Raw genomic sequence first — 26,840 nt, 5'->3', positions numbered from 1 at the left:
AGGCTCCAAGCTGTCAGCACAGAGCCCGACGCGGGGCTTGAACCCTCCAACTGTGAGATCGTGACCTGAGCCAAAGCCGGCCGCCTAACCAACTGAGCCACCCAGGCACCCCCACCTCATTCTTGATTTTTAAAGGAAGTTGTTTTGTTTTTTGTTTTTGTTTTTTTTTTTGAGACAGAGAGAGACAGAGCATGAACGGGGGAGGGTCAGAGAGAGAGGGAGACACAGAATCTGAAACAGGCTCCAGGCTCCGAGCCGTCAGCATATAGCCCGACGCGGGGCTCGAACCCACGGACCGCGAGATCATGACCTGAGCCAAAGTCGGAGGCTTAACCGACTGAGCCACCCAGGCGCCCCTAAAGGAAGTATTTTTAACCCCACCACAAGCATGGTAGGTGCGGTGGGTGTCTTGAAATAGCTCTTCCAGGCGACTGTGGTTCCATTCCGCAACTAGTTAATAGCAAGTTTTTTCCTCCATGAGTGTTGTCTTTTGTCAGATGCTTTTTCTGCACATATTGAAATGATGATATGATTTTCCCTTCAGGCTGTTAACGTGGTGTATTACAGTAACAGATTCTCCAGTGTTGAGGCAAGTGTGAACTCCTAGAATAAACCCGTGGAGGGGGGAGCTTTTGACACAATTAAATTAAAAAAAAATCATAAAGATAATAAATGATAGACTGACCACATAACTGTAAAGAACTTACGTACAACAAAATACCATAACATGAAGTCCACAGCAAATCAGGAGAAACATGTAAGGTGACCTGCTTGGGGAGAGGTGGCAGGGTGATGTCCTGTCCTCTGCTTTGCAGTGCCGCAGGAAGCCTCTGGGGCACCGCCCCCCCCATCTGCCTGCCCACTGCCCACCTGCCCACCCACCTGCTGTGGTCTAACTGGACCACTTCATGGAGAGGCTGCCTCATCATCTCTCCAGGGTCGGTGCTGCTCCCTCCCCCCACCCGGGGGCTCAGTGCACTTCCCCTGTAAGCACTCACTATGCCCGCCCAAGGGCCTGATCTCGGTTCTGTCTTTCAGAGTCCAGAAAGAAAGCTGTTTGCCTCATGCTCCTTCCGAGCAGCCGGGGACAAGGTTTGGGTGGGTGTGAGCTTCTCACCAGTTGCTGTGCTTGTGGGAGTGTGAGGGGCTGCCCTCGGGACACGATGACCCGGAGCTCTGGTCCTTGAGGCTGGTCCTGTCCACACCTGCCTTGGCTTCCTTTTCCTCCTTTTTACTTGTCGAAGGGGGCAAGTGCGTGTGCACGGTTAGGGTCATCGTGCCCCTGGCTCCTGGTTTCAGCAGCTATCTACCCAGGGTCAGCCTCGTTTCATCTCAGCCCCAAACAGTCCTCCCTCCCAGATCATTCTGAAGCAGACCCCAGACATCATGTCATTTCCTTCACGAATATTTCGGGAAGTACCTTCTAAAGACTACTTAGGAAAACAGCCGCAGCATGACCACCACAGAATAGCGCTGGTGCCTGTCGAGTGTCCAGCAGTGTCCAGGTTTCCCAGATTGCCTCGCGATTTCTTTGCTTTTTTACTTACTTGTAAGACTTTTAATTTTTATACTTAAATCTCTATACCCAATGTGGGACTTGAACTCACAACCAGGGATCAAGAGTCGTAGGCTCTTCTGCCTGAGCCAGCTGGGTACGTGTTTGTTCTTTCAAACAGCTTTATGGAGACAAACTCACAAACCATACGGTTCACCCATCTAAAGTGTAGGATTCAACGCTTTTCAGCAGATTCACAGATGTGTGCAGCCTTCACCACGGGCAACTTCAGAGCATTTCCATCATCTCAGAAAAAAACCCTGTATTTTCTGGCTATTCCCCCATTTCCGCACAATCCCCAGCCCTAAGAACCAGTAACCTCCTTTCTCTATATATGTCCGCACACTGGGCATTTCTAGAAATGGAATCATAGAATACAGGCCGTGTGTGTGTGTGTGTGTGTGTGTGTGTGTGTGTCCTTTGTTCACTCAGCATGATGCTTTCAAGGTTCGTCCATGTTGTAGTAAGTGTTAGTGGTTCATTCCCTTTTCTGGCCAGTGTTTCATTTTATGAATACACCACGTTTTGCTTACCTGTTCCTCACTTGAGGGACATGTGAGTTGTTTCCATCTTTTGGCCATTGTGAATGATGCTGCTGCAGGCATTGGTGCACAAGTTTTTGGGGGGGACGTGCATTTTCATCTCTTACGCGTATACCACTTTCTTTTGCGTGTGGATGTCCAGTTATCTCGGTACCATTTGTTGAAAAGACTACTCTTTCCCCACCAGTTGAGCACAAGTATGTGGGTTAATTTCCGGATTCTCAATTCACGGGGAGGCTGGCCCTGGCCGCAGGGTTCTCCCAGCGCCTAACGCCCCACCTGCCACGCAGGAGCCCCTTGGCTTCTCACCCCACCATCAGCTCTGAGCTGATGGCCGCTGGGGAAGACGGCCCTGGGACCTCTTGCTGAGCTAGGAGCGTCAGCGACTCAGGTGCTACATCCTCACCCCCCAGAGGCTCTGTGGCTTTGTAAATCTTTCCAAAAACTGAGCCCTGCAAACAGATTCCCCACGGAGAGCTGCTGCCCGTTTCCCTACGCAGCTCGACCACACAGAAGTCACGGCTGGAGACCGTTATGGCAAATATCTACGTATTTATACGGCACATCCTCAGGACGGCCCTGCATAGGGAGGTGGCATGGCGGGCCATTTCATTCACCAGAGCATGTGTCGGGAATCCGTGGGTCTGTCACTGCTTCTGCCGTCACACAGTTGTTCAGCGACACGGAGCTGGGCTGAGATGGAGGGTGGCAAAGGCCTGAGTCGGAGGGCGGCCGCACCAGAAGGCGAGAGAAAGTGCAACACTGACGCCCCATCCTGCGAAAGGCCACCGCTCGCTCAGAGTCAGCTCAGAGTTCTGTGGCTCTCCGTCCACGTTGTCACTGGTGTCCCTTTTTTTTCTTGGTGCTTTTAAATCCTCGTGATGCACCTTGACCGAAACAGATGGTAGAAGGTATTCTGAAAGAGAAGAGTCGTCTCCGTACTAAACCATTTCTTTTCCCAACGAGAACCCAACTCATAAAATAGCGTCGTGAGTTTATTCTGGCGAGCTCCTTCTCTTCCACTTTGAGGAACACTTAGGACAGGGCTGTCCCTTCCCAAGATGCCCTGGGCCCCGGGGTCAGCTCCCTTCCTACACCTGGCCATCCACCTCAGACCCGCTTCCACCAACACACTCTCGCCTGGGAGACTCGGCCAAGAGGGCCGCTCCTGACACGGGTTCCAGGCCCAGGCTTCCTGTGGCCCACCATCTGGAAGGAACCCTGACTGCCACGGCATCCGGGACCCACTTGCAGGCCAAAGGCTGGGCGGCTGCGCGAGGGCAGCTGGGGGTGAGAGTCTACTTATCGGTTTGCACTTGTTGGCAATTTCTTTCCTTCTGTCCTGTGTCCTTCCCAAAATTAGACTCGAAAACAAGTTTAGCCCAATAAGAACACAATTAGCAATAGAAAAACAGATCAGTAGATCATAACTTCGGCAACGACAGCCAACGTTCCTTCCATCCCAGTTTAGGCCACGATGCAAAGGGGGCGATGGTGCCTTCCCTTCCGGTGCCTCAGGGCCCAAAACAGGGCATGCGCAAGACACAAAGTGACTCGAGAGAAACAGAATCGGTCAGGCTCTCAACTCCTGCTGAAGCCAACACTCCAACCCTCTTCTCTCAGGGAGACTACTGCCCAGGGCCCAGCCCAGCATTCTCCTCACAAAGCACATGCTCACAACCTGCCCCAGAAGGATGCCAGGCACTGACCTGTGGCCGGAGGTCCGCCGCTCGCCCACAGGTTCTGGGAGGGAGGCCGCGTGTTCAGAGCAGACTTCCATGGCATCCCCTCCTGACTGCTCCCCGTCATCCCCCGGAGCTTCTGCGGATGCTCTTACAGCGGCCCCGGGTGTGGCTGGGCTGTGGAGACAGGGTGAGTGGTGGCTCCTGTGGCCCTGTCTTCCCCCCCAGACTGACCACAAAAACACTACTTTTCTTGCAAAAAAAAGTTTTTTAACTGTTTTGGCAAAGCATACTTTCCAGACTATTGGGACAAGCACAAGGGTTACAACAAAACCTTAAGTGAATGGTCATGTGACAGATGCCACGTTTGCAAATTTAGTGACAGTTACACCTCAGGTTTTGAAAAAAGTATTTTTGTGGTGCCACGTGGTAAATGCCTCCCAAGGGTGCCCGCTGTCTTTCCACAACCACGAGAAGTTTGCTAATGTTAACCTTGCTATCGAGTGTCGTCCCCAATCCCTATTCAATCCAGCATTGTAGGACTCCTTTCCTTGAAATGGTCCCTCCGAGAGGAGAGAGTCACCTTACACTCAGAACCTCGTGACTCTCCTGTGTTGCAGTGGGCTCTCAGACTCACAGTACTTTAAGAGCAAAGTCCTGCTGAGGACTACTAGACTGGTAACACTTCGACACGATTCCCAGGATGTTCTGACGGACTCTGCCAAAGGAACCAGTTGCAAGAGGCAAAGAGATACAAGTTTAAGAATGACTCCTGATGCATTTCCCCAGGCTGTTCTGAGCAGTGGTGGTAACAAAATGGCTTCATTGTCCAAGTTACCAACCAGACGAAGAGCTGGAGGGTCTGCGTGAGGGGAGGGCCTCCCAGCCTGGGACAGATTCCCAGAGGGCCAGGTCAGCAAAGCAAGTGGGGCTGCAGCCCCCAAGAGGAGATACAGGTAGAGCAGAGAATCAGGTGACATTCCTAGGTGCCCCAGGGCAGACAGCAAGATGAGATCCCAGTCATTCCCAACAGGGCCAGCAAAACCATCCCCTACTGGTTTCACTCCTCCTGCCTGAGAACTCCCCACCCGACAGCACCCTTAAAGTCCACACACTCAAAACGCTTTTCTAAATTCAGGGGCCCATCCTGAAGCTTGGCACGTGCACCACCTCGCGTACCCTCTGCTTTTCTTTGGCTTATCAAATCGGAAGTCCGCAGGGTAGAGGTGACATCTCACCAGGTGATCTTTCCTGTCTTTGCTGGTCTTGAACTTCTCTGCACAGCCTTCCACCAGGCACTGATACTGAAACAGAAACAGTGTCACCTCCATCCTGACTCACAGAGTCCCCGCGCACCTTGCCCCTGACCTCCAGCTGGGAGCAGTGTGCTGACCCCCCCCCCCCCAGCTAGGCAAACAGCTTGGGGACAAACCCCTCCTCCGCCCGAGATGACTGCCCTTGGCCCAAGGAACATGGACACATCACCCACCATGTCCTGCCTTTCAGACAGGATCTGGAACAGTGAGTCATGCCACTCCAGGATGTGGACGTCCAGCAGGTGCACTGAGGGGAAGGCCCGTCTGCAGAAGGAGCAGACGTTTCTGTGCAGAGTGTGGTAGTGGTGCTCATAGTCCTCCAGGCTGTCAAACACCTGGCAGCAGCCTGCCACCTGACAGGTAAACTCAGGCACCCTGGCAAAGGAAACCACCTTGTGGGAATGCCGTCCTGCTGATGACAGAGGACCTTACGCTCCCAACTGACACCTTTCCTTTAAGCAGCCTGATAAACGGTAAAGCTCTGATGTTTCTTTGGCAATCCCAAATTCTAGTTTCTTAACAACTAAATTTTCACAGACCGGAGAGGAGGGAGTGAAGCCAGAACAGAGGAGCAAGGACGGTGGTCTGGCAGAGGGTAGGGTGGCGGATCACCCAGGAGCGAGCGGGCTGGATCCAGGGAGGGGGCAGCGCTGGGCCCAGAGGCGAGTACCTGGGCCTCTCCGGCGCCTCTGTCACCTGTGTGAGCACGTCCTGAAGGTAGAGGTGTCGCAGCACGTCCCCATCCTGCAGGAAACGCACATCATGGGCGGGGCCGGTCTGCCAGCCCCGCCCCCGTCCGCCCCGCCCCCATCCGCACGCCCCATCCACGAGCGCCCCGGCCCGTATCCCCCGCCTCGCCCGAAGCCCCATCCGCGAGCGTCGGCTTCGTCCCCGCCCGACGGTCCCGCCCCCAACCGCGAGCGTCGGCCCCGCCCACGGCCCCCCGCCCTGCCCGCCGGCCCCGCCCCCGCCGACAACCGCCCTCTCCCTCCTGGGCTCACAGACCTCGAAGAACTCGTGCTCCCGCGGGAAGCGTACCCGGCGCGCCGCGAAGCGGAAGGGCGGGGCTCCGGCCGCGGGGTCCCGCTCCACCGGCAGCGGCTCGGCCGCCCCGGGTCCCCCCGCCAGGCGGGAGTGCAGCGCGGGCGGCAGCTGCATCGCCCTGCGCGCTGGCGGCGCCACAGCCTGCCGGCCACCGTCCGCGAGCCGGCCGGGGCGGGGCCGGAAGTGACCTCGCGCCACTTCCGCTGCCGCCGCGGGTTTCGCTGTGAGCTTAGGCGGACCGGCGCCCGGACGCGCGGTGAGTCCGGCCGCGGGCGGTGGAGCCTGAGCCTTGCGAGGGGGAGGCGGCGGGGCTCAGTCTCCCTTCCCCGCGCTCCGCCGCCGGCCGTGCGCCGACCGCTCAGGGGCGCACGGCCGGCGGGCGTCTCGCCCCTGGACCCCGCGCTCGGGTACGGTGCTGGCCTGTGCGCTGCCCCACCGACGGCTCACGTCCCAAACTCTAACCGTGCGGCCTCCCTGCTGTGGAGACTCCCACCCCTCCTCCGCCCTCATTACCCTCACCCTTGTCCACGCCGCGTTTGCCTCCCACCTGAAGGGCTGGCGCGGCCTCTGGGTCGTGCTGGTCTCCAGACCAGTAACCAAACTGGAGCCAGAGTGGTCTTTGCAAAATTCACGTCCTACGGCAATGCTTCCTTGTTTAAAGCCCTTCGGTGGCTTCCCGTTACCTTAGTCCAGCGGCTCTCTCGTAGCCTGTCAGGCCCTGCGCGTTCCGCCTGCCTTTCTAGTCTCCTCCCTCCCATCAGCTCCTGAGGTGCGCAGGACTCTGTGCCCGGTGCTCAGTGCCCGCCGGTGAAGAAAGCAGAGGACGCCTCTGCCCAGCCGCGGACACGGCTGCCTACCTGGTGAAAGTTACCTAGTTAAAACAGCGATGGGTGATCCAAGGGACGCAAGGACGCTTGAGACTTACTGGGGGGGGGGGGGGGGGTGCGGGGTGGCCATGGCCGGACTCCCCTCCTCCCCCAGGTACTTCGGCGTTGATAGGACCTGTACACCCATGCGTGCAATATAGTCAGGAAGTGAGGTAGTGTTTCTTTAAAAAATTAGAAGATAATTTTAGAGCTGTCATTTAAAGAGCATAATAAAAATCTTTTGGCTCCTTCATCCTGGAAGTAAAGGCTTGTGGCCCCATCCCCGGTCCGTTTCACAGCTAAGAAGAGCCCTGGACAGATTCATCGCTTATGCTTTACTTTTCTGTCTCTGAAAAAGCATCAGGGCTCTTGACCTTTTTTTCACAAATTTTGTTTTACAAGCCCATTTGTGCAATTAGTTTTTTTTTTAATTTTTATTTTTTAACATTTATTTATTTTTGAGACAGAGAGAGAGACAGAGTATGAATGGGGGAGGGTCAGAGAGAGGGAGACACAGAATCTGAAGCAGGCTCCAGGCCCCGAGCTGTCAGCACAGAGCCCGACGCGGGGCTCGAACCCACAGACTGCGAGATCATGACCCGAGCCGAAGTCACACGCTCAACCGACTGAGCCACTCAGGCGCCCCATGTGAGGATAGTTTAGAATAAATGTTCACGTTGGGGCGCCTCGGGGGCTCGGTCGGTTAAGCGTCCTACTTTTCAGCTCAGGTCATGATCTCACGGTTCATGGGTTTGAGAGCCACTGTGCTGGCAGGTCGGAGCCTGGAGCTGCTTCGGATTCTGTGTCTCCCTCTCTCTCTGCCCCTCCCCTGCTCACTCGCTCGCTCTCTCTCAAAATAAATAAATATTAAAATAAAATAAATACACATTTACTTAGATGATCTTTCTTCTGAAGCCCTATCTCCACCTACTTGTATCTGGGGGACAGGTGTTTTCTTTCCATGGTAAACGCAGTGCCCTTGCCATCTAGCATGACCTTGTAGTCCATCCATCATAGGACACCTAGTCTAGCCATTATAGGACAACCCACATTCCTTAGGAAGCCTTGTAGAATGTAGAATGTGTGTAAAACCGATTGCCCTGAGATTCAAAGAGGCCTCAGCGGAAGAGTTCTGTGTTGTCTTTTCTGTCTTGCTTGTGGTTTGCAGTGCCTCGTTCAGGCTCTTCTGTGATCACTAAGGTAACTGATGGTGACTCAGATCCAGTTTTCCTTTGGTAAAACCAGCCACTTCTCCAGTAACGTTTCCTCGTGGTCGGCCCTATGTAGTAACGGAATTTGTTCCTGCTTGTCTAGTAACAATACCATGGGCACTTACTCCGTATGGGCCCTTTGGTGTTCTATCAGGATGATTTTATTTGATCTCCGCAGTACCTCTATGGGTAGGATTTACTACTCACCCCTTGGCAGGAGAAGCCTAGAGAGATCAGGCTCCTTGCCGAGGACCTTACAGCCCAGAACTGGCCAAGTCAGGGTTCAGACTGCCTGGGACTCCGCAACCCATGCCCTGCTGTGCCTCATGCCCATAACTGGTTATTGTGAACTCCTCCTGATTTTAAAAGTGTGTGCTAGTGACTTACGCACCTGCTGACGCTTAACCGTTCTGCTTTTCTGTTTGAAGATTCCCTGACTCTGGCCAGTTTTCGATGTTTAGCATGAGTTGATGATATTTGTATGTGCGGAACTTGTTCTCTGTCGCACAAGGTTAGAGTCTCACTTGCCCAGTTGCAAATTAATATTCATTAGTTAATTAGCATATGGGTTGTGTGCTATGTCTACTGCTCGTTTACCTCAGGCCTCGTCTTCACTAGAGCTGTTAGCACAGTTTTGTTTTTTGTAGACGGCTTTCCTCTTAGCTTTAGGAGAACATATTGTTGATGTTGTTTCAGAGCCAAAACTATGAGTGAGTTTCGGATTCACCACGACGTCAATGAGCTGCTCAGCTTGCTGCGTGTCCACGGAGGGGATGGTGCTGAGGTCTATATCGACTTGCTGCAGAAGAATAGGACCCCATATGTCACTACCACTGTATCTGCACACAGCGCCAAGGTGGGCCCCGTCCTGGTGCGGCACTGTGTGCACTGAACAAGGTGGGCCCTGTCCTGGTGCAGCACTGCGCACTGGACAAGGTGGGCCCCGTCCTGTTGCTGCACTGTGTACACTGGGTAAGGTGAGCCCTGTCCTGGTACAGTGCTGTGTACTAGGTAAGGTGGGCCCTGTCCTGGAGCAGTGCTATGCACTGGACAAGATGGGCCCCGTCCTGGTACAGTGCTGTGCACTGGACAAGATGGGCCCTGTCCTTGGCACAGTTTGTGCACAAAGTTCATAAGCTTCCTGACTGAGCAGCCACAGCATTACCAGTGCAGATGGCAGACAATACTTGTCAAAGGCTTTTCTTGGACCAGGAATTCTGCTCAACTCCATGCTTCTGATGCTTCCTCATAACGGCCCTTGTTACTCACTCTGTTGTACAAATGAATAAATGGTGGCTCAGGGAGACTGCTGGGCTGTCACCCTGACCTCAGAACCCAGGTTCTGAGTCCCCTGAGGAAGGAGACTCAGATATTCCTCTGGATGGAAAGGAAGCTCCTGTATTAACTGCATTGCAATCCCTCTAAAGCAGGTTTTTCTGTTTTTATTCAAATAGCATATAATTCAAAATTACGGATCTTCAGTACGAGATAATTTTGAAATTTGTTTTTAGAAACACTCTGTAAAGCTTGTATTATTTAAATAGCTTGATAATGGGGCGCCTGGGTGGCTCAGTCGGTGACGCGTCCAACTTCGGCTCAGGTCATGATCTCGCGGTCCGTGAGTTCGAGCCCCGCGTCGGGCTCTGTGCTGATAGCTCGGAGCCTGGAGCCTGTTTCGGATTCTGTGTCTCTCTCTTTCTTACCCTCCCCCTGTTCATGCTCTGTCTCTTGCTGTCTCAAAAATAAATACACATTAAAAAAAAATTTTTTTTTAATAAATAGTTTAATAATGGCACAAGGATAATTAGAAAAATTCACTGAACAGACAGACTGGGAACACAGAAGTGATCTTAATTTATTACAAGGGGAGCACCATAAATCAGTGAGTGAACGTAACCGCTGAGCCTATCCCTGGTTCCAGAGGGAATAGAGTTAAATGCGTAAACTTAAAAAACATTTTTTTATAATGTTTATTCACTTTTAAGAGAGAGAACACGAGCTGTGGAGGGGCAGAGAGCCCAACACAGGGCTCGAACCCATGAACTGTGAGATCATGACCTGAGTTGAAGTTGGATGCTTAACCTACTGAGACACCCAGGCGCCCCAATGCATATATATTTTTTAATGTTTATTTATTTTTGAGAGCGAGAGAAAGAGACAAAGTATGAGCAGGGGAGGGGCAAAGAGAGGGAGACAGGCTCCAGGCTCTGAGCTGTCAGCGCAGAGCCTGACACGGGGCTCAAACCCCCAGACTAAGAGACCATGACCCAAGCTGAAGTCGGACACTTAACCGACTGAGCCACCCAGGAGCCCCTAGAGTTAAATGTGTAAAGTGAATGCATAAACTGGTAGAAAGATCTAGATGGTCATTTCCTGATCTCAGGCTGAGGAAGCACACAGGAGGGAAATTGTGGGAGATCATGGGTAGGTTTAATGAGATATTTTGTTGAGTTTAAGTTTTATTTCAGGGGTGTATGATTATTTAACCTACCTAATTTCACTGTTTTGGTTTTCGTGTTTAATTTTCTGGAAGATTTAAAAAAAATTTTTAACATTTTTTTAACTTATTTTTGAGACAGAGAGAGGCAGAGCATGAGCAGGGGAGGGGCAGAGAGAGAGGGGGAGACACAGAATCCAAAGCAGGCTCCAGGCTCCAAGCTGTCAGCACAGAGCCTGACGCGGGGCTCGAACTCACGGACTGCGAGATCATGACCTGAGCCGAAGTCGGGCGCTTAACCGGCTGAGCCACCCGTCCGCCCCTGGAAGATTTTTAACAGTTGTTTATTATTGTCACTAAATCTTTCATGTTTATGCTTTTGAGGTTAAAATAGCAGAATTTTCTCGTACTCCAGAAGACTTTCTAAAGAAATATGATGAACTGAAATCTAAAAACACAAGGAACCTTGACCCACTGGTGTACCTGTTATCGAAACTCACGGAAGACAGAGAGGTAATGGCCGTGGACTCATCGAGAGTGTGATGCGTGCTCCTGACGGAGCTTGTGTGTGGAGCTGCTCTGATTAACCTGTTCTACGCACGTGGGTTGGCTCAGTTGCGACAACACATCGTGAGTCTGCTGTCGGACGGCACCTTTCTGCTCGCCTGCAGCACCCAACACGGGGCTCCTTCCCTGCCTTGTGCTAGCAGCACTCTGGTGTACCGCAGGGGTGTGTCGGTGGTGCGTCAGGAGGAACAGTAGCTCATGTTGGCGGTGCCCCTGGGAAGTTTGACCGCGGTTACCCCTGTGGTTGGAGGGTTTTGTATTTCGTAGTCTCACGCAGGGGTTTTGTCTGTTTTGAATGGGCATGTTACTCGTGACCCTAAGAAAAACACCTAGCGTCATGTCAAGGCCGGAGATGCTGTTGCACCCGAGGGCGTCTGGGGATGTGCTTGGGCCTCTCACTCCTCAGGCCCAGGGTCTGGAGAAGGTTGTGGTGCCACACCAGGCATGTTTGACCGTCACACAGAGGGAAGAGGTCTTGCCACGTGCGGGACGGGAGACTGGCCGAGCGTAGAGGAAAGGCTGAGTTGGGAACAGGGTTTGGGAGTTGGCTGTCAAGCGTCCGCGGGATTATCGCCCTCTCTGAGCACGTGACACCTCACGGCAGAAAACACGGAGAGACTGACTGCGGCCCACAGACTCGGGAGTTGCCGCTGCCCTCCGTGGGTGGCTGGGGTCAGGAGGGAAGGAGGGGGCCTGGCCGTGCCCAGCAGAGCACAGGCGTGTAATGTAGGGTCTCGTGTGTTTTCAGACCCTGCAGTACTTACAACAGAACGCCAAAGAGAGAGCCGAGCTCGCGGCCAGCGCTGCAGGCAGCAGCACCAGCGGCTTCAGCGGCCCCGCCACGGCCTCCAAAATCTCCATGCAGGAGCTGGAAGAGCTGAGGAAGCAGCTCGGCAGCGTGGCCACAGGCTCCACGCTGCAGCAGGTACTGCACCCGCCGTCCACGGGCCACGCCTGCGGGAGCAGGTGCGGCGATGGGGTGTGTGCGAGCTAGAGAGGAACGTGGACGTGGAGGGGCCGCGGCTCGCTCCCGATGGGGACCTAGCTGCGTAGGGACGGCAGTTCTGACGCACGCTGCAGGTCAGAAACGCGAGGCCCTGCGTCACCCGCGCCGGCTCGCCTGTTCTGGGCTCGCGTGTCCGAGGCACTCGTGTGGGTCTTGCCCTGTATACTGTGATTCTCCGTTTCCATCCATTAGGTTTTCACAGTTTGTTTCTTAAGGTTGTATTTTGTAGATAATTTCATCTACGTTGTGTTATCTTCTGTGCTTACTGTTTTTCCTTGCTCTTGATTTCGTGTCCTGCCCTGGTCACTTGAGGGACAGCTGTCTTCTCAGGCTATAACTTCTGTGGCTTTTCAAGCTCCCTCAGAGCTGCGTCCCCACGAGGGTCTGAGCAGAGCACGTGCCTCTTGAGCACCATGGCTCTGACACATGACAGCCAGTGCCGGTGGGCGTGTCCTATCAGCACCTCCCGTGTCCCCACACTGCCACCCCGTGTGATCGACGAGAAAATGGTCTGCACCTGCCTCTCTCCCTGGCCACCTTTGAGCTGGCTCTCCTGACAGCCGGGCCACCTCGGCCTGCCCTGGTCAGCTTCTGGTGGCTGGTTCCGCAGGAGGACTGCTGCTCCGGGCGTGTCGGGGGTCGGCCTTTCCCTGGGTGGATCTCTCCTCTACGCCTGCCCTTCTCCAGCTGGCTGGGAGGGGCGGGGGGGTGGCCTGGTTTCCTTGACCCATCCGAGACCCATCAGGTCGTGACTAGACCTTGTGTCTCCGGGAAAAGTGACGGGGTCCGTGTGTAGTTGTCCCCAGAAGGGTGCAGCCTGTTGCTGGTGTTGCTGGTTTACCTGTGGGTCCTGCACAGACTGGGACCCTGACAAGAGGCTGGGTTCCCGTCTCGTCCCCAGCTCCTCACACTGTGACGGGCGTGGAGACAGTCGTTCCGCTTCCTCATTTGCGTTCAGTGGGCGATCTCTCCAGTGCCGTATGTGTTAGCGTTAAGCGTTTGTACTAAAAGTATATATTTTTTTTTGTTTTTTGAAAACACCCTCGCCAGTCTCTGGAACTGACAAGAAAGTTGCTTCGAGATAAGCAGAACAAAAAAAACTCAGGCCAGCGCCTCCCCGTCTTTCCACCGTGGGTATACGACAGACCCACCCTCCTTGGGGACTTCCTGCCTGGCTCAGGCGTCAACACGGACATGGCTGTGCCTATAGGTATGCGGTACGTCTGTTTCTCACATCTGCGTGTGTGAGCGGCGTGGGGCACCGTTCTTCCTGTGCTTTTGTGCTCAGGAGCGCCGAGCTCTTGTGTCCTCCCTGTGTCTGCCCTCCCCGCCCCCCACCCTCCTCTTCCAAGTGCTCCCATGGTTTGCTCCTGGGTCTTTTCTGATTGTTTCCCTCTCCACAGTGACCTTTTAGTTTGAAGGAATCATGCCCCTGTTGTGATCTCAGGTCTCTATCCCTAGGATGTCTCCCTGAATTTTGGCTCATGGGGCCCATTGTCTGCCGTTTGTGTCTCCCGCGGGGCTCCTGACTTGCCCTCTGGTGTCCCCACTCCTCTCGTGACGACCGGTGTCGCTGTTTGTCAGGTCCTGGAGCTGGGGGTGGCCCCTGTGTTCATTTCCTTCCCGCTGCCCCAGCCTGGTCCCGGGCCCAGCCTTCACCAACCCTTCTTGCTCACACACTGTCCTGCCCTCACTGGCTTGGGCCTCTACCTCCCCAGAGTTTTCTGTGCTGAGGAATGTTCTGGATATGCTGTATCCAGAACGTATGGTGCCATCAGCTGAATGGAGCTCGTGGGCATTGAAATGCAGCTAGTGTGGCTGAGGAACAGGTGTTTTGCTCTCTTTACTTGGCCCAGGTGGCCGGTGGCACGGAGCCTCGTGTCCCGTCCCTCCTCCCTGGGGTGCTCTCCACAGTCCCAGAGCTAGCGGCTTTGAGCGGCAGGGGTGTGCCCCACGTCGCCTCTGCAGCGACTCCCCAAACCCTGGCGAGCCACAGAGACCCTGCTGGATCGTTCTCCTGGCCGCGGTTCGCGGTGCAGCGTCCCCTTCGGAGCAGTCCCTTCCTATCTCGCCTGCCTCTCAGCAGCACGGCTTGCGGTGCTCTCTCCCACACGTGGGCAGGGTGCTGGAGGGGCAGGGTGGCATCTGCCCCCTGAGGCCGAGGTCCCCTCCCTCAGGACCAGCTGACCTGGTGCTGCACCCCTTAACCCCACTGAGAGCGTGTGCCGGGGCTCTGAGTGGGGTGACGCTCAGGTTTCAAGTGAGCGGCAGCCGAGGCTGGTGGCCGTTCCCGGAAGACGGCCCTGCTCACGGGGAACGGGAGCTGTGGGTGATCTTGTCGTGACGGGCTCGTGGAGAGGAGCCAGAGCTCAGAGTGCGCCTCCGCGTGCCGGGTGACCCGGGCCACAGACGGCGGCTGCCTGCTCGGAGCCCGTGTCCCGCGCGTGTGGTGCAGCACCACCCTGAGCCGCCAGGCCCCGGTTTGGGGCACTGTGGGGCCGACACAGGCACGCGTGGGGCCGGCTGTGCGAGGCTGGGGTGGGGGGCGGCTTCGTGGAGACACCTTTCTGCCGCTGCTGCCTCTGGCTGCCCGCGCACGGCGGTCTCTCCCGGCAGGTGTTGTTGGGGGGAGCAGTGGGGGTCGTGTCAGGGCCCGTGAACCGAGAGAGGCAGGGGGCTGCCTGGGTCAGGAGGTGTTTGGCGGGCGGCCCTGGGGATGGCTCGCGACTGTCCTTCGGTCCGCGGCGTGGTTGTGAGGGGACCGCCTCATACTGCGCGTACCCGGTTTTAAAGTCTTTGAAGAAAATCTTTTTGTCGCGCCGCAACCCAGACTTGCTGGCCGTGACCAGTGCTGTGAGAACAGCTTACGGCAGAAGTGCTCCTTAATTCCTAACCACGTCCTTTTAAGGCCGGGCGTTTATCTGAGTGGGAGTTTTTCTCCGCCCGGGGCTTTAAGGCTGTGGCGCACCGCTCCGGGGCCAGTCAGGTCCCCGTCAGCCTGGTTCTCACGCCCGTGAGCGCTGGAGGGCGTAGCACCGGGGAGCCGGTGGGGGAGGGGGGCGTGCCGAGGAGATTCCGGCGGGAGCGAGGTCTGTGGGAGCGGGGACCCTGGACGCGAGGCCACGGCCCAGCGGTGTCCACGGCCCGCAGGCACGCTGCCCCTGACGGCCCAGGAGTCGGCTGTGGTGGAGGACCTGCTCTACGTGCTGGTGGGTGTGGACGGCAGGTACATCACCGCCCAGCCTCTCGCCGGGAGGCAGAGCCGCACCTTCCTCGTGGACCCCAACCTCGACCTGTCCATCCGGGAGCTGGTGAACAGGGTCCTCCCGGTGGCTGCCGGTTACTCCACGGTGACCAGGTGGGCGCCCGCCTTCCCAGGTGCTCCTGATCCCTGCAGCTCAGTCCTCGCGCCCAAAAACAAAACCCCAAGAGCGCGCTTGTCTTGTCGTGACCGGGTTTCACTCCTGGCACGGTCCCGAAGGGCCTGGGGACAAGTGCAGGGGGCTGGTGTCTACAGGTTCCCTTCAAGGGTAAGAGCTTGAGTGGGGAGGGGACCCAGAGCTTGTGACATCTGATCTGAAAACTCAGCCTCACCTGCTCAGGTGCCCTCTCCCTCCTAGGTTCATTGAAGAGAAGTCTTCCTTCGAATACGGGCAGGTGAACCACGCCCTGGCAGCCGCCATGAGGGCCCTGGTGAAGGAGTACTTGATCCTGGTCACACAGCTGGAGCAGCTGCAGAGGCAGGGCCTCCTGTCCCTGCAGAAGCTCTGGTTCTACATCCAGCCAGCCATGCGCACCCTGGACATCCTGGCCTCCCTGGGTACGTGCCTGCCCTCCCGCCCCCGGGGACGTGCCGGCCCTCCCGCGGGAGCATCGGCAGGACCGGCGTGTTGTGCGGCCAGAGCCCGCGGGGCGTCAGGTGTTAGTCTGTGGCAGGAAAACTCTGGAAGCTCTTCCTGATAGGCTTTAGTTAGCGATCACAGCGTTACGGTTTGAGTGTGTCCCGCGAGAGCGGCACCTGTCCCCGGGAGACCGGAGATGAACTGAGGCCCTGGCCTCTCGTGACATGGCCTCAAGCGCCAAGGGCACCCCCTTCGCCGCACTGAGCGCCACCTCCACCTCCTTGCAGCCACCTCGGTGGATAAAGGCGAGTGTGTTGGGGGGTCAACCCTGAGCCTTCTCCACGACCGGAGCTTCAACTACACGGGGGACAGCCAGGCCCAGGAGCTGTGTCTGTACCTCACCAAGGCTGCCAGCGTGCCCTACTTCGAGATCCTGGAGAAGTGGATCTATAGAGGGATAATCAACGACCCGTACAGGTAGGCTCGCAGGGCCCGAGGAGAACACCGGTGAGGTACGCGAGGGGCACACGCCCACACGAGCCCCGGGAGGCTTTATCTTGTCGAGCGGAGGGCGTCGGAGTCGCCCGGAGCGGCGGCTCCTGGCCTGAGCTTCCTTCCTTCCCAGTGGTGAGACTTGAGCGTTCCTTCTCCGCATCACGCGTTTAAATACGTAAACGGAGCTTGGGTAGCTCACGAAGGAGTCTATTGTGTTGAGGTAGATTTCTTAAAATACTTTAAAAATAAGTCTGTGGCTGGGGTAGTGTTTCTCTGCTAATGGTGCAAATAACAGTCTGAGGGGAGGGCCTTACAAGGAACACGATTTTATTTTATTTTTTATTTTTTATTTACTTATTTTTTTTTAAATTTTTTTATTTTATTTTTGTTATGTTATGTTTTTTAACGTTTATTTACGTTTGAGACAGAGAGAGACAGAACATGAACAGGGGAGGGGCAGAGAGAGAGGGAGACACAGAATCTGAAACGGGCTCCAGGTTCTGAGCTGTCAGCACAGAGCCCGATGCGGGGCTCGAACTCACGGACCGTGAGATCGTGACCTGAGCCGAAGTCGGACGCTTAACCGAATGAGCCACCCAGGCGCCCCAGGAACACGATTTTAAAATTGTGCCTCACGCGGGGCGCCTGAGGGACTCGTAGGTTGGGCGTCCGGCTCTTGGTTTCGGCTCAGGTCATGATCCCAGGGTTTGTGAGTTCGAGCCCCGCGTCAGGCTGACAGCACAGAGCCTGCTTGAGATTCTCTCTCACCCTCTCTCTTTATTCCTCCCCTGCTTGCACTCTCCCTGTCTCTCTGTCTCTCGCATAAAATAAAGTTTTAAGTAAACTTGAAAAAACAAGTTGTAAAATCCTGCCTTGCGAGAGCGGTATCTGAAGCAGGTGTGCTGGGGTCGCGCCCCTGCTGTTGGGGTCGTGCGTTGTCCGTGTCTGTGATGGAGGGAAGTGCCGAGTTCCCCTGGGAGGGGTGGAGGTAGAGGTCCCCCTGTGGCCCCGTGGCCCCGGGTCTTCTCCGAGCCCCCGGTTGAAACAGCTGCCCCCGGGGGTGTGGGTGGGTTCACTGTTGCTCACAGCCGGGGACCGACTTGGGTGGGGGGGGGGGGCTCTGGTCGGCCAGACCCCGAGAGCGTCCGCTGTGCCTGCAGCGAGTTCATGGTGGAAGAGCACGAGCTGCGCAAGGAGAAGATCCAGGAGGATTACAACGACAAGTACTGGGACCAGAGGTACACCGTCGTGCAGCACCAGATCCCCTCCTTCCTGCAGAAGATGGCAGGCAAGGTCCTCAGCACAGGTGAGCCTTGCGGCCCCGGTGTGCCTCTGCCTGTGGCCTTGCCGTCACGGCCCCGTACCCGGTGGCGCCTTCCCTGCCTGGCGACCGTCCCGTCCGACTCCTGTGGCTCTGGGTACTGTTGCTTTGTGCCCTGACCCTGGGGGTTTGTCTCACAGACGCCTTTTCTTTGCCACTTCGCTTCTAGAATTCTGTTATCACTGACAGGAAAGTTGCTTCCCTGCTCCCAGCTGACCCCAGACGCGGGGCTTTTCCACACCGGCATCCCGCTCTCCTGTTCTCTGTGGACACAAGCTGGGCATCCTGTAAATTAGCCCTCATCCCATCCACCCGGGGTTTGTGGCGGGCTCCTTGGTTTGAGGCTCAGTCCTTTGGGGCGGCCCCCACATCAGCAAGTACTGGGTCCTGTCTGAGTGGCTGCAAATGGGAGGCTCCCATGGCCCCCTCCTCTGGTGTGATCATTTGCGAGGACGGCTCACAGAACTCAGGGAAACGCTTTACTCTCTAGATTACCAGTGTGTTATAACGGATACAAGCGAACAGCCAGGTGAAGGGTCCATGGGGCGAGGTCTGGGCAGGTCCCGAGCACAGGGGCTCCTGTGCCTGTGGATTTGGGGTGCGCCATCCCCGTGTGGATGTGTACCCCTCCCTGGAAACTCTTCAGACACCTTGGTTTAGGAATTTTATGGAGGTCCCATTATGCAGGCATGATTGATGAAATGATTGACCGTTGGTGATTTATTCAGCCTTTCCCGATCCTGACCTCAGTGGGCGGTGATGACGGGGTTGGGTCCCCTGGCCACCAGCCCTCACCCTGAAGCTGTCTAGGGAAGCTGCCGAGAGTCCCTCTCTGGCCTGAACTCAGGTGTGGTCAGAAGGGGCTTCATGAGTAACAAAATCCCAAGAGTTTTAGGAGTTCAGCGCCAGCAACCAGGGACAGAGACCAAAGATCTGTTTCTCACTGGGCTGGTCTCATACCATGACAGGAAAACAGCCGAGGATGCAGGCCTCACTGGGCCAGTGATGGTCCTGTCGCCATCACATGGACTGACGTACCTGACACGCTGCTGGCCGGGAACTCGGCACTTTGGTTCTGGGAGCTGTCTGGGACGGGGTCGGAAGAGGGTTTAGAGTCTCATTCTCTGAAATATTTTTGAAATTATTTCTGTGTTCTTAGAAGATCTGGAGAGTCCAGCCTGTTCTAGCACTTAGCGCTTCTGTGCTCCATGGGTGTCAGTTGGTTGTGTTTCTCTGCCATGTGTAGAGGGTTGTAGGCTGTTCTCAACCTCTTTCCAGTTCTCTAGCTACTGTTTGGGTTACAGCATCCGAGGTTCAGGTCTGTGGTTTCTTGTACTTACGGTGAAAGTTTTAATTTGCTTTCTCCCTGTCTTTTCAGGAAAATATCTGAATGTAGTCAGAGAGTGTGGCCACGATGTCACCTGCCCAGTGGCCAAGGAGATCATCTACACTCTGAAGGAGCGGGCATATGTTGAGCAAATCGAGAAGGCTTTCAACTATGCCAGCAAGGTCCTGCTGGCCTTCCTGATGGAAGAGAAGGAGCTTGTGGCGCACCTGAGGTGTGTCGTCTGTCCTTGGCCTCCTAGCTCAGCATGTGTAACCATCGGGGGTGTCTGACCAAGGCCACAAATTAACTTTTAGTGGCTCTGTCCTATTTATGTAAAAACCAGCACACTGCCAGGTTGTCCTGCCTGAGAAGACAGCCTGAGAACCTTGCACATTTGTGACCCTGCCACTGTGGTCCTAACTCCCCGAGGCCCAGCAGGGCAGTGTCTGCCTGCGTCACCTTGTCTGCAGTGACACAGCCTCCCAGTCTTGCCCCCGGCCCCACCAGCCCCTTCCAGGCGGCGTAGCCGGGCACAGAGTTCTTTGCCCCTGCCTAAGAGCTGTTTGTTTCCGTTTGTTTGAAGCTGACCGCCGGTCTCCCCTTTCTAACATGTTTCCTGGTGTGGGGCGCTGGCCATGTGCTTGACACGTCCTTCCTGGGCCGCGTGGCCCCTCCTGGCTTCCCCCTGTCCCCCCGCCGCCCCCATCATCAAAACCGCTGGTTCTGGTGGGAGCCCTTTGCAAGCACGCAGCTCTTCCTCGTCAGACGCCTGCCTCTCTCCGAGTCCAGGCCGCTGTGCGCGTCGGCCAGTCTTCCCGATGACCTTGCGTCCGCCCGCAGGTCCATCAAGCGCTACTTCCTGATGGACCAGGGGGACTTCTTCGTGCACTTCATGGACCTCACCGAGGAGGAGCTGAAGAAGCCGGTGGACGACATCACTCCCACCCGCCTGGAGGCGCTGCTGGAGCTGGCCCTGCGCATGAGCACTGCCAACACGGACCCTTTCAAGGACGACCTCAAGGTGGGCTGGGGGTGAGGGGGCGGGGGGAGCACCTTTCAGGCCGCTCCCCGTGTCCCGAGAGCTGGAGCAGCTGCCTGAGAAAGACATTTGAGGTAAAGACACGGGAGGAACCAACTCTTGACAGTGATACCCGCAGCCCGGGTGTGCGCACGTGGGTGTTTTATGGTAAATGCAGCACAGGGACGTTTCCTTGTCTCTAGCTTTCTCTGTTACGAGAACGCACTGTGTGTGGCGTACGACACGCAAAGCGTGCGTCCGTCAGCTGTCCCGGTAAGGCTTCCGGTCGGCAGTAGGCTCTCGGTGGTCGGGGGAGGGGAAGTCAGAAGTTGCACGTGGATTTTCAGCTGAACGGCGGGTTGGCGCCCTGACCCCCGACGTTAAGGGTCGGCTGTGCTGTGTTTCCAGACCCACGTACCTTCTCTTTCAGCCTGAGCCTGGCACCTGCGGTAAAGTTGTAAATCTGGAGGGATTCAGGCCTTTCTGACTTCACGGTTTTTCATTTATATCGTCAGGTGTATTTTAAATGATCTCTCCGTACGTTTGTTTTCCTACTTTGGTGGAGGAAAGACGCCTACTTTTTGAGTGGGGGTCTCTTGGCAGGCGCTCGTTTTGCAAGCTGGGCTCGGAGATGGAGTCCACCGGAGGGACTTGCTTCTCCGGCCTGTGCTGCGGCTGGATTGGTGCCGTGGTCAGGACTCGACGCCATTCTCTCTGTCTTTCCCAAGATTGATCTGATGCCGCATGACCTCATCACCCAGCTCCTGCGGGTTCTGGCCATCGAGACCAAGCAGGAGAAGGCGATGGTCCATGCCGACCCCACCGAGCTCACGCTGAGTGGCCTCGAGGCCTTCTCTTTCGACTACGTCGTCAAGTGGCCCCTGTCGCTGATTATCAATAGGTGAGCGTCGGTCCTTCCTGACCCTTCCAGTACTAGCTTCTCTAGACCTTACAGCAGGTCTGCCGGGAGGAAGGGACTGGATCCGCCCGGCACCTGCCTTGTTCTGCAGAACGTCCAAGGCGCCTCCACACCCATTTGTGTCCAGGGTGGGCTGCCTGGCGCCTGGCGGCCGGAGTGCAGAACCGCTTCGGTGCCGCCGAAGCCCAGGCCGCCATCTGCTGCGAGCCTCATGAGCTCTGGTGCCGCCCAGAAGCCTACCTACACGCCTGTCTCCTCCCGCTCCCTGCAGGAAAGCCCTGACCCGCTACCAGATGCTCTTCAGGCACATGTTCTATTGCAAGCACGTAGAGCGGCAACTCTGCAGCGTCTGGATCAGCAACAAGGCCGCCAAGCAGTGCTCCCTGCACTCCGCTAAGTGGTGCGTCTCGTCTGCGCGCACGCGCTCCCCTCTTGCAAAAAGGCAATTTGTCGCACACCTTTGTAGCTTATAGATCCGTGACATGTTTCACGTTGCGGAGCAGGGCCACTGCCGACCGCGGTGGCCACTGGCTCTGTCCCTCGGCCGTCTATGCAGACTTGGGGGGGTCGGGCCCGTTAGCGTGAGCCCTTCGAGGTTTGGGGGCGTGTGCTTCCTCCTGCTGGCTCACACGCAGCTGCTCACTGTCGGCCAGGGGTGCCCCACACGCTGGTGGTGTTCGTGCCCGCGTGTGGGCCCCCGTGGAGGGGCATGAGCCCGGAGCAGACGCCCTGACGACAAGGCGGGTGGCCCCCACATGCTGTAGATGCGCCGACTCCCTGTCAACTGCGCTGAAACCGTCTGCTCGCTCAGGTTTGCCGGCGCCTTCACTCTGCGGCAGCGGATGCTCAACTTTGTTCAGAACATTCAGTACTACATGATGTTTGAAGTCATGGAGCCGACCTGGCACGTCCTCGAGAAGAACCTGAAGTCTGTGAGTCGTAGCTTGGCGTGTCGGAACGTTGAAGAGGCTCCAGCGGGTTCTTGAGGAGGGAGCGTAGCAGGTCAGGGGTCAGGGGTGAGAGCAGCGCCGGCCGCAGGCTGATGGGGAGGAAGCGAAGCCCTCCGCACACACGAGAGGCTTCCCTACGAGCACGGTGAGGGTGTGCGTGTGCGAGAGCAGGCGTGTTGGGGGTGATGTGTTGTCCCTCAGAGGCCACAGGGTCATCTGAAAAATGGCGACAGACCGGAAGCGTGCAAAGCTGCAGCCGAAGCCAGGCCCGCGGAGTCTGTCTGCTTGCGAAGTCGTTCCCAGAGTGAAGGCCGGGTCCTTCTCTCCGCACAGGCGTCCAACATCGATGACGTGCTGGGCCACCACACGAGCTTCCTGGACAACTGTCTGAAGGACTGCATGCTGACCAACCCGGAGCTACTCAAGGTGTTCTCCAGGCTCATGTCCGTGTGCGTCATGTTCACCAACTGCATGCAGGTGCGGCCACCCCACAGCCCACTCGCCTCCTGCCATCTGTCTGCAGGGGTGCTGCTCTGAGTCCCCTTCCGCCGGTATGGGCCTCTGTTCTGCGCCTTTTTCTGGACACCTGCTGTTCTTTTTGTCCGACTTGAGCTACTTGATTCAGTTACAAGCAGCTGCCCCAAAGTATTGGCACAGAATATAAGTGTTGGAAGGCAGAGGGGGTGAGGTGGGGGTTCACTGGGGCTCCAGGGCCTAGGGGGTCTGAGTCGGTGGGGCCAGTGGAGAGCGTGCGAGGTGTTGGCCAGCCTCCAGAGGACAGGAGCCTGGGAACTGGTTCCTTAGACCTCTCGCGGTCACGTGGGGCTCCATCGGGGGAGAAACGTTCTTCAGTCAGTCAGTGGACCAGCCCTCGGGCAGGCGCCCGTAAGGTCACGTGGGCACAGCAGACACCGCCTGGCTGTGCGGAGGCCCACCCTTCACTTGGGCCGGGCGGGTTGACGCTAACAGGAGCGTTTCTTTCTGACCCCAAGAGATTTACGCAGAGCATGAAGTTGGACGGTGAGCTGGGCCGCCTGATGTTGGAGCATGGCACAATGCTGGGGCCGCCCACGGAGGCCGAGCGGGCGGAGGAGCGCACCCGCAAGGAGCTCGCCAGGAAGGTGTGCTTCGTCCGGCACCGCCGGGCCTGCAGCTTAGCAGGCGCGCCTGCTGCCGCCCTTCACTCTTCTTTTGGTTAAAAAAGTTTGCTTTGAGTTAGATATTAAATATGAGTCCCAGAGAATCTTCTCGCTCGACTTATCCAAACCTCAGCCCCTCTGTGCTTGAGGGCAAGGCCACGGTTCCCCCAAGGGGAGGAACGCCCAGGTGTGGGCGCCCCTTGGAGGGCCTGGCACACAGCAGGCGTGGGGCTGTGGGCCCTGCCGTCCTTATGGTCAGAGCCCGGCCTTAACTAGAGGGGCCTCCTTGGAGAGGATGTCGGGGCATAGGCCCTGCAGCACCAGCCCAGGCCCCTGCTCCCGGGCCCCTGGGTCCGTTCCCTCCACTGAGAGGGAGCCAGGAGAGAATGCTGCATTAGCTCGAAAACCTGAGTTGCAGAAAAAACACCCCAGGCGGGCGGGTCTACTGCTTGCGCGTGTGGGTGGGAGCAAAGCAGGGTGCCAGCTGCCCAGACTGTGTCTCTGTCCTGGGGTCTCGGGAAGCTTTATGTTGTCCTAACTCTTTCACCTTGTATCACGCAAAAACTTGCCCAGATCCTTTCTTCTATTAGAGATAAAGGGACAGGGAAGCTGAGCTGGTGAGAGCAGTGCCGAGGCCGGGCTGGGGGCGCTCACGGTGCCCAAACTTGTCTTCTAGTACCTGGCTGAGCACGTGGACGCCCCGCAGCTGGCCTCCAGCTTCGAGGCCACCATCAACAAGTTTGATAAGAATTTCTCAGCACATCTGCTTGACCTTCTGGCCCGACTGAGCCTCTACAGCACCAGTGACTGTGAGCACAGCATGGCCAGCGTCATCTCCAGGTGGGTGCGTCATCTCCAGGCGGCTTCCCGCGTGGCCACGGGCGCGATCCTGTCCCTGCCTGATGGGACTCCCGGGTTTCCCTCGCCGGCTCCCCCTTCACCATTGCCACGCAGCCTTGGGCCACCTCAGGAAGGTGTCACTGAGGCAGGGTCTGCTCGGGCGTGAGGGTGTCTGTCCTTAGCCTCCTATGCGTCACCCCCTGAAGTCACAGACGGGCGTGCGTAGCGGTTCGTGTTCACTCGTGTGTGTGCGCCAGCGTGTGTCGGGCTGCCCCGTCAGTGCCCCCATAGCCCTAGGCTATGCACGGCAGCCGCGTCACCCCCCACCCCCTGCCCCCATTTTCAGATGAGCAGCCAAGGGGTGGCCACGGGAGGGAGGATGGGACCGGGGATGCCATTTCTGCCGTGGGCTGTGAGCACCCAGTGAGGGTCGTGGCGGCACGCACTAAACCCGCCCCGTTTGGGCTCCTGACTCTGTCTGTGCCTTGTCACTCTCGGGTGGTGGGGGGTGGGTGTGGTGGTACATTCCTGGTGACTCTGGGAGGGGCCCCGTGGGAAGGGGGACCAGCAGGCCGCTCAGCCAGTTTGTGGTTCTGGGGCCGTCAGGTTCCCACTGCCCGTGAATCCTGGACACACAGCTCTTCCGAAGGGAGGCAGTGGCTCAGCTTCTTTCCAGGAGATTGAGGGGGTGTCCCTGCCTGGGAAGGTGTCCTATGGTGGGCATCGGATGTCCTAAGGACAGGGCCTGGGACGCTTGTTGTTTAATTTTCATGTGTGTCTGAGTTCTGGTGTTAGTATTGCTTGAGAAAGCGGAGGCCGGATGGAGCCTGAGGCCCTCGTGTGGGTGCGTGTCCCTCGCACCTGGTGCAGAGACCACCCTTCCCCCTTTGTGGGGCGGACAGGCTGCCCCAGGGAGGGCGCCTCTGCACCTGGGGGTGCAGGAGCCCAGCCCCTCTCCTCCCGCAGACTTGACTTCAATGGCTTCTACACGGAGCGCCTGGAGCGTCTGTCTGCAGAGAGGAGCCAGAAGGCAGCGCCCCAAGTGCCCGTCCCACGGGGCCCCCCGGCATCTGCGCCCAGGGTTGCCGTCACCGCCCAGTGAGGCCAGCAGGTGTTGCAGAAGAATGAGTTCAGAAGCCATCACGTGAATGAATGTTGCTGAACCACATGTGTTTGTGTGTGTCGTTACTGTTTAAATATAAAATCCGAGGGGCGTCTTGCCAAGCTGCTGTCATTGCTCAGGGCGCTAGGTTCCCTTCACAGCAGCCACCCGCACCGGGCCGGGTGCCTCCATAGGTGTGTTTGTGTGAGTTCTTCTATTGAATAGGGTGAGTTTTTAAAAACGTTTTTGTTCTCAAATAAAGACAAAGTGAAGGACGCTTGGGTGGCTCCGTCAGTTAAGTACCTGACTTTGGCTCAGGTCGTGATCTCACCATTGGTGAGTTTGAGTCCCACATCAGGTGGGGACGTGTCCCAGCTCTGGGTGAGGATGCGCCCTTTTCTCCCTCCCTCCCTCCCTCTCTCTGCCCCTCCTGGGATTTTCTCTTTTTCTCTCTTTCTCTGTCTCTGGCCCTCGCTCACTTGGGCACCTTCTTTGTCTCAAAAAAAAAAAAAAAGGTGAAAACACGCAGCATTTGAGCAACTTCAGGATGATTATCAAGGTCTCGCAGGGACGAAATCCAAGCCTGGTGTCCAGGTGGGCACACCTGGTGTCCCAGCAATCAGCAAGGCTGGGCTCTGGGCACCAGGGGGCAGCACGGTCCTTGTCCTGCCGCAGGACTGGGCAGGAGGGTGGGGGAGTCCTGAGGAGCACCCGCTGAAGTGCAGAGTGGAACCCATAGGGCGGGTTCGGCCCTGGGTGGCACAGCTGTGACCCCCACCCCACTGCTCCCCACTCTAGCCATGCTGCCCACCCGCCAAATGCCCTGTGTTGCTGTCCAGACTCGGCTCTGCCTGCCTGCTGCAGGGGGTCTTGGGGGGCAGGTGGAAGGGGCCGGAAGCAGGCTCCTGGAGGCAGGGTGGTGGGCACTCAGTCTGGCTGCTGCCTTGAAGAACAGGCACCATGGAGGGGGTCCAACTCACAAGCCACAGACGTCTTTCTTGTCCAGGCCGCTGTGTGTGCAGTGGCAAATACGCTTATCTGCCGCCAGTGTTACCAGAGCCCTGGTGTCGTGCTAACCTCTTACCGAGCTGAGGAGCCCACTGGCCCTGGGCTTGCCGCCCTCGTGCCCTGCCCTGAGACCCGGAAACTTTGTGTCCCCGTCCTGGGCTCTGGGCAACAGGCTTGCCCGCTACACCCTAGGGTTGCCAGTGGTGAGGGTGGGACAAGAGGAGCCTTGGCGGCAGCGGGGGGAGGGGAGGGGGGTCCTGTGTCGGAGGAGGAGCAGACCCCTGCTGGTCTGGCTGCACATGGGTGGTCTGGTCTGCTGGCCGAGGAGCGAGTGCGTCTGCGACAGCTCTGGGTTTTGCCTTTACAGGGACTGTTGCCTGTTAATTTTTGTTCCCAAATAATTGCACAGCTAAGGAAGAGAAGTGAGCTCACTGGGAAGGGGGGCTCACGAGCCTCCCTGATCGAGCTGTGTGTGAGCACAGGGACGGAACCCACACGTCCAGACCCCAGACCGTCTCTGTGTCTTGCTCTGCTCGCGGGGGCACGGGCCCCGCCGCCACCTCTGCCCAAGATGCCTCAAAGCCCGCCAACCCCTTGCTGCTTTTCCTTTTCTTTCCATTTGCTTTGGGGGAACTACTGGGCTGTGAAATTTT

The 26,840-nt window shown here is 57.0% G+C and overlaps 2 protein-coding genes across 2 annotated transcripts; one reads left to right on the top strand and one right to left on the bottom strand.

Moving 5' to 3' along the window:
- Nucleotides 1-2,629: 2,629 nt before the first annotated feature.
- Nucleotides 2,630-6,314, bottom strand: ZNF511 (zinc finger protein 511). Its single transcript, XM_019432225.2, has 6 exons — nucleotides 6,101-6,314; nucleotides 5,766-5,839; nucleotides 5,269-5,470; nucleotides 4,959-5,083; nucleotides 3,807-3,956; nucleotides 2,630-3,013 (listed from the first exon to the last, which is right to left on the bottom strand). The coding sequence occupies exons 1-6, from the start codon at nucleotides 6,251-6,253 to the stop codon at nucleotides 2,935-2,937; spliced, it is 783 nt and encodes a 260-aa protein (XP_019287770.1). The 5' UTR covers nucleotides 6,254-6,314; the 3' UTR covers nucleotides 2,630-2,934.
- On the top strand, nucleotides 6,262-25,455 carry TUBGCP2 (tubulin gamma complex associated protein 2). Its single transcript, XM_019432213.2, has 18 exons — nucleotides 6,262-6,395; nucleotides 8,913-9,072; nucleotides 11,038-11,166; nucleotides 11,969-12,145; nucleotides 13,277-13,436; nucleotides 15,377-15,584; nucleotides 15,847-16,046; nucleotides 16,356-16,545; nucleotides 17,724-17,869; nucleotides 19,263-19,443; nucleotides 20,052-20,232; nucleotides 20,958-21,130; nucleotides 21,420-21,548; nucleotides 21,960-22,080; nucleotides 22,432-22,575; nucleotides 23,091-23,219; nucleotides 23,914-24,077; nucleotides 25,044-25,455. The coding sequence occupies exons 2-18, from the start codon at nucleotides 8,923-8,925 to the stop codon at nucleotides 25,177-25,179; spliced, it is 2,718 nt and encodes a 905-aa protein (XP_019287758.1). The 5' UTR covers nucleotides 6,262-6,395; nucleotides 8,913-8,922; the 3' UTR covers nucleotides 25,180-25,455.
- The last annotated feature ends 1,385 nt before the right edge of the window (nucleotides 25,456-26,840 follow it).

Source organism: Panthera pardus, unplaced genomic scaffold (assembly GCF_024362965.1).
Source record: "Panthera pardus isolate Hobbes unplaced genomic scaffold, ASM2436296v1 HiC_scaffold_22, whole genome shotgun sequence".
Lineage (NCBI taxonomy): Eukaryota > Metazoa > Chordata > Mammalia > Carnivora > Felidae > Panthera > Panthera pardus.
Note: the sequence above shows the minus strand (reverse complement) of the source record. Positions and strands in the feature narration are given on the sequence as shown.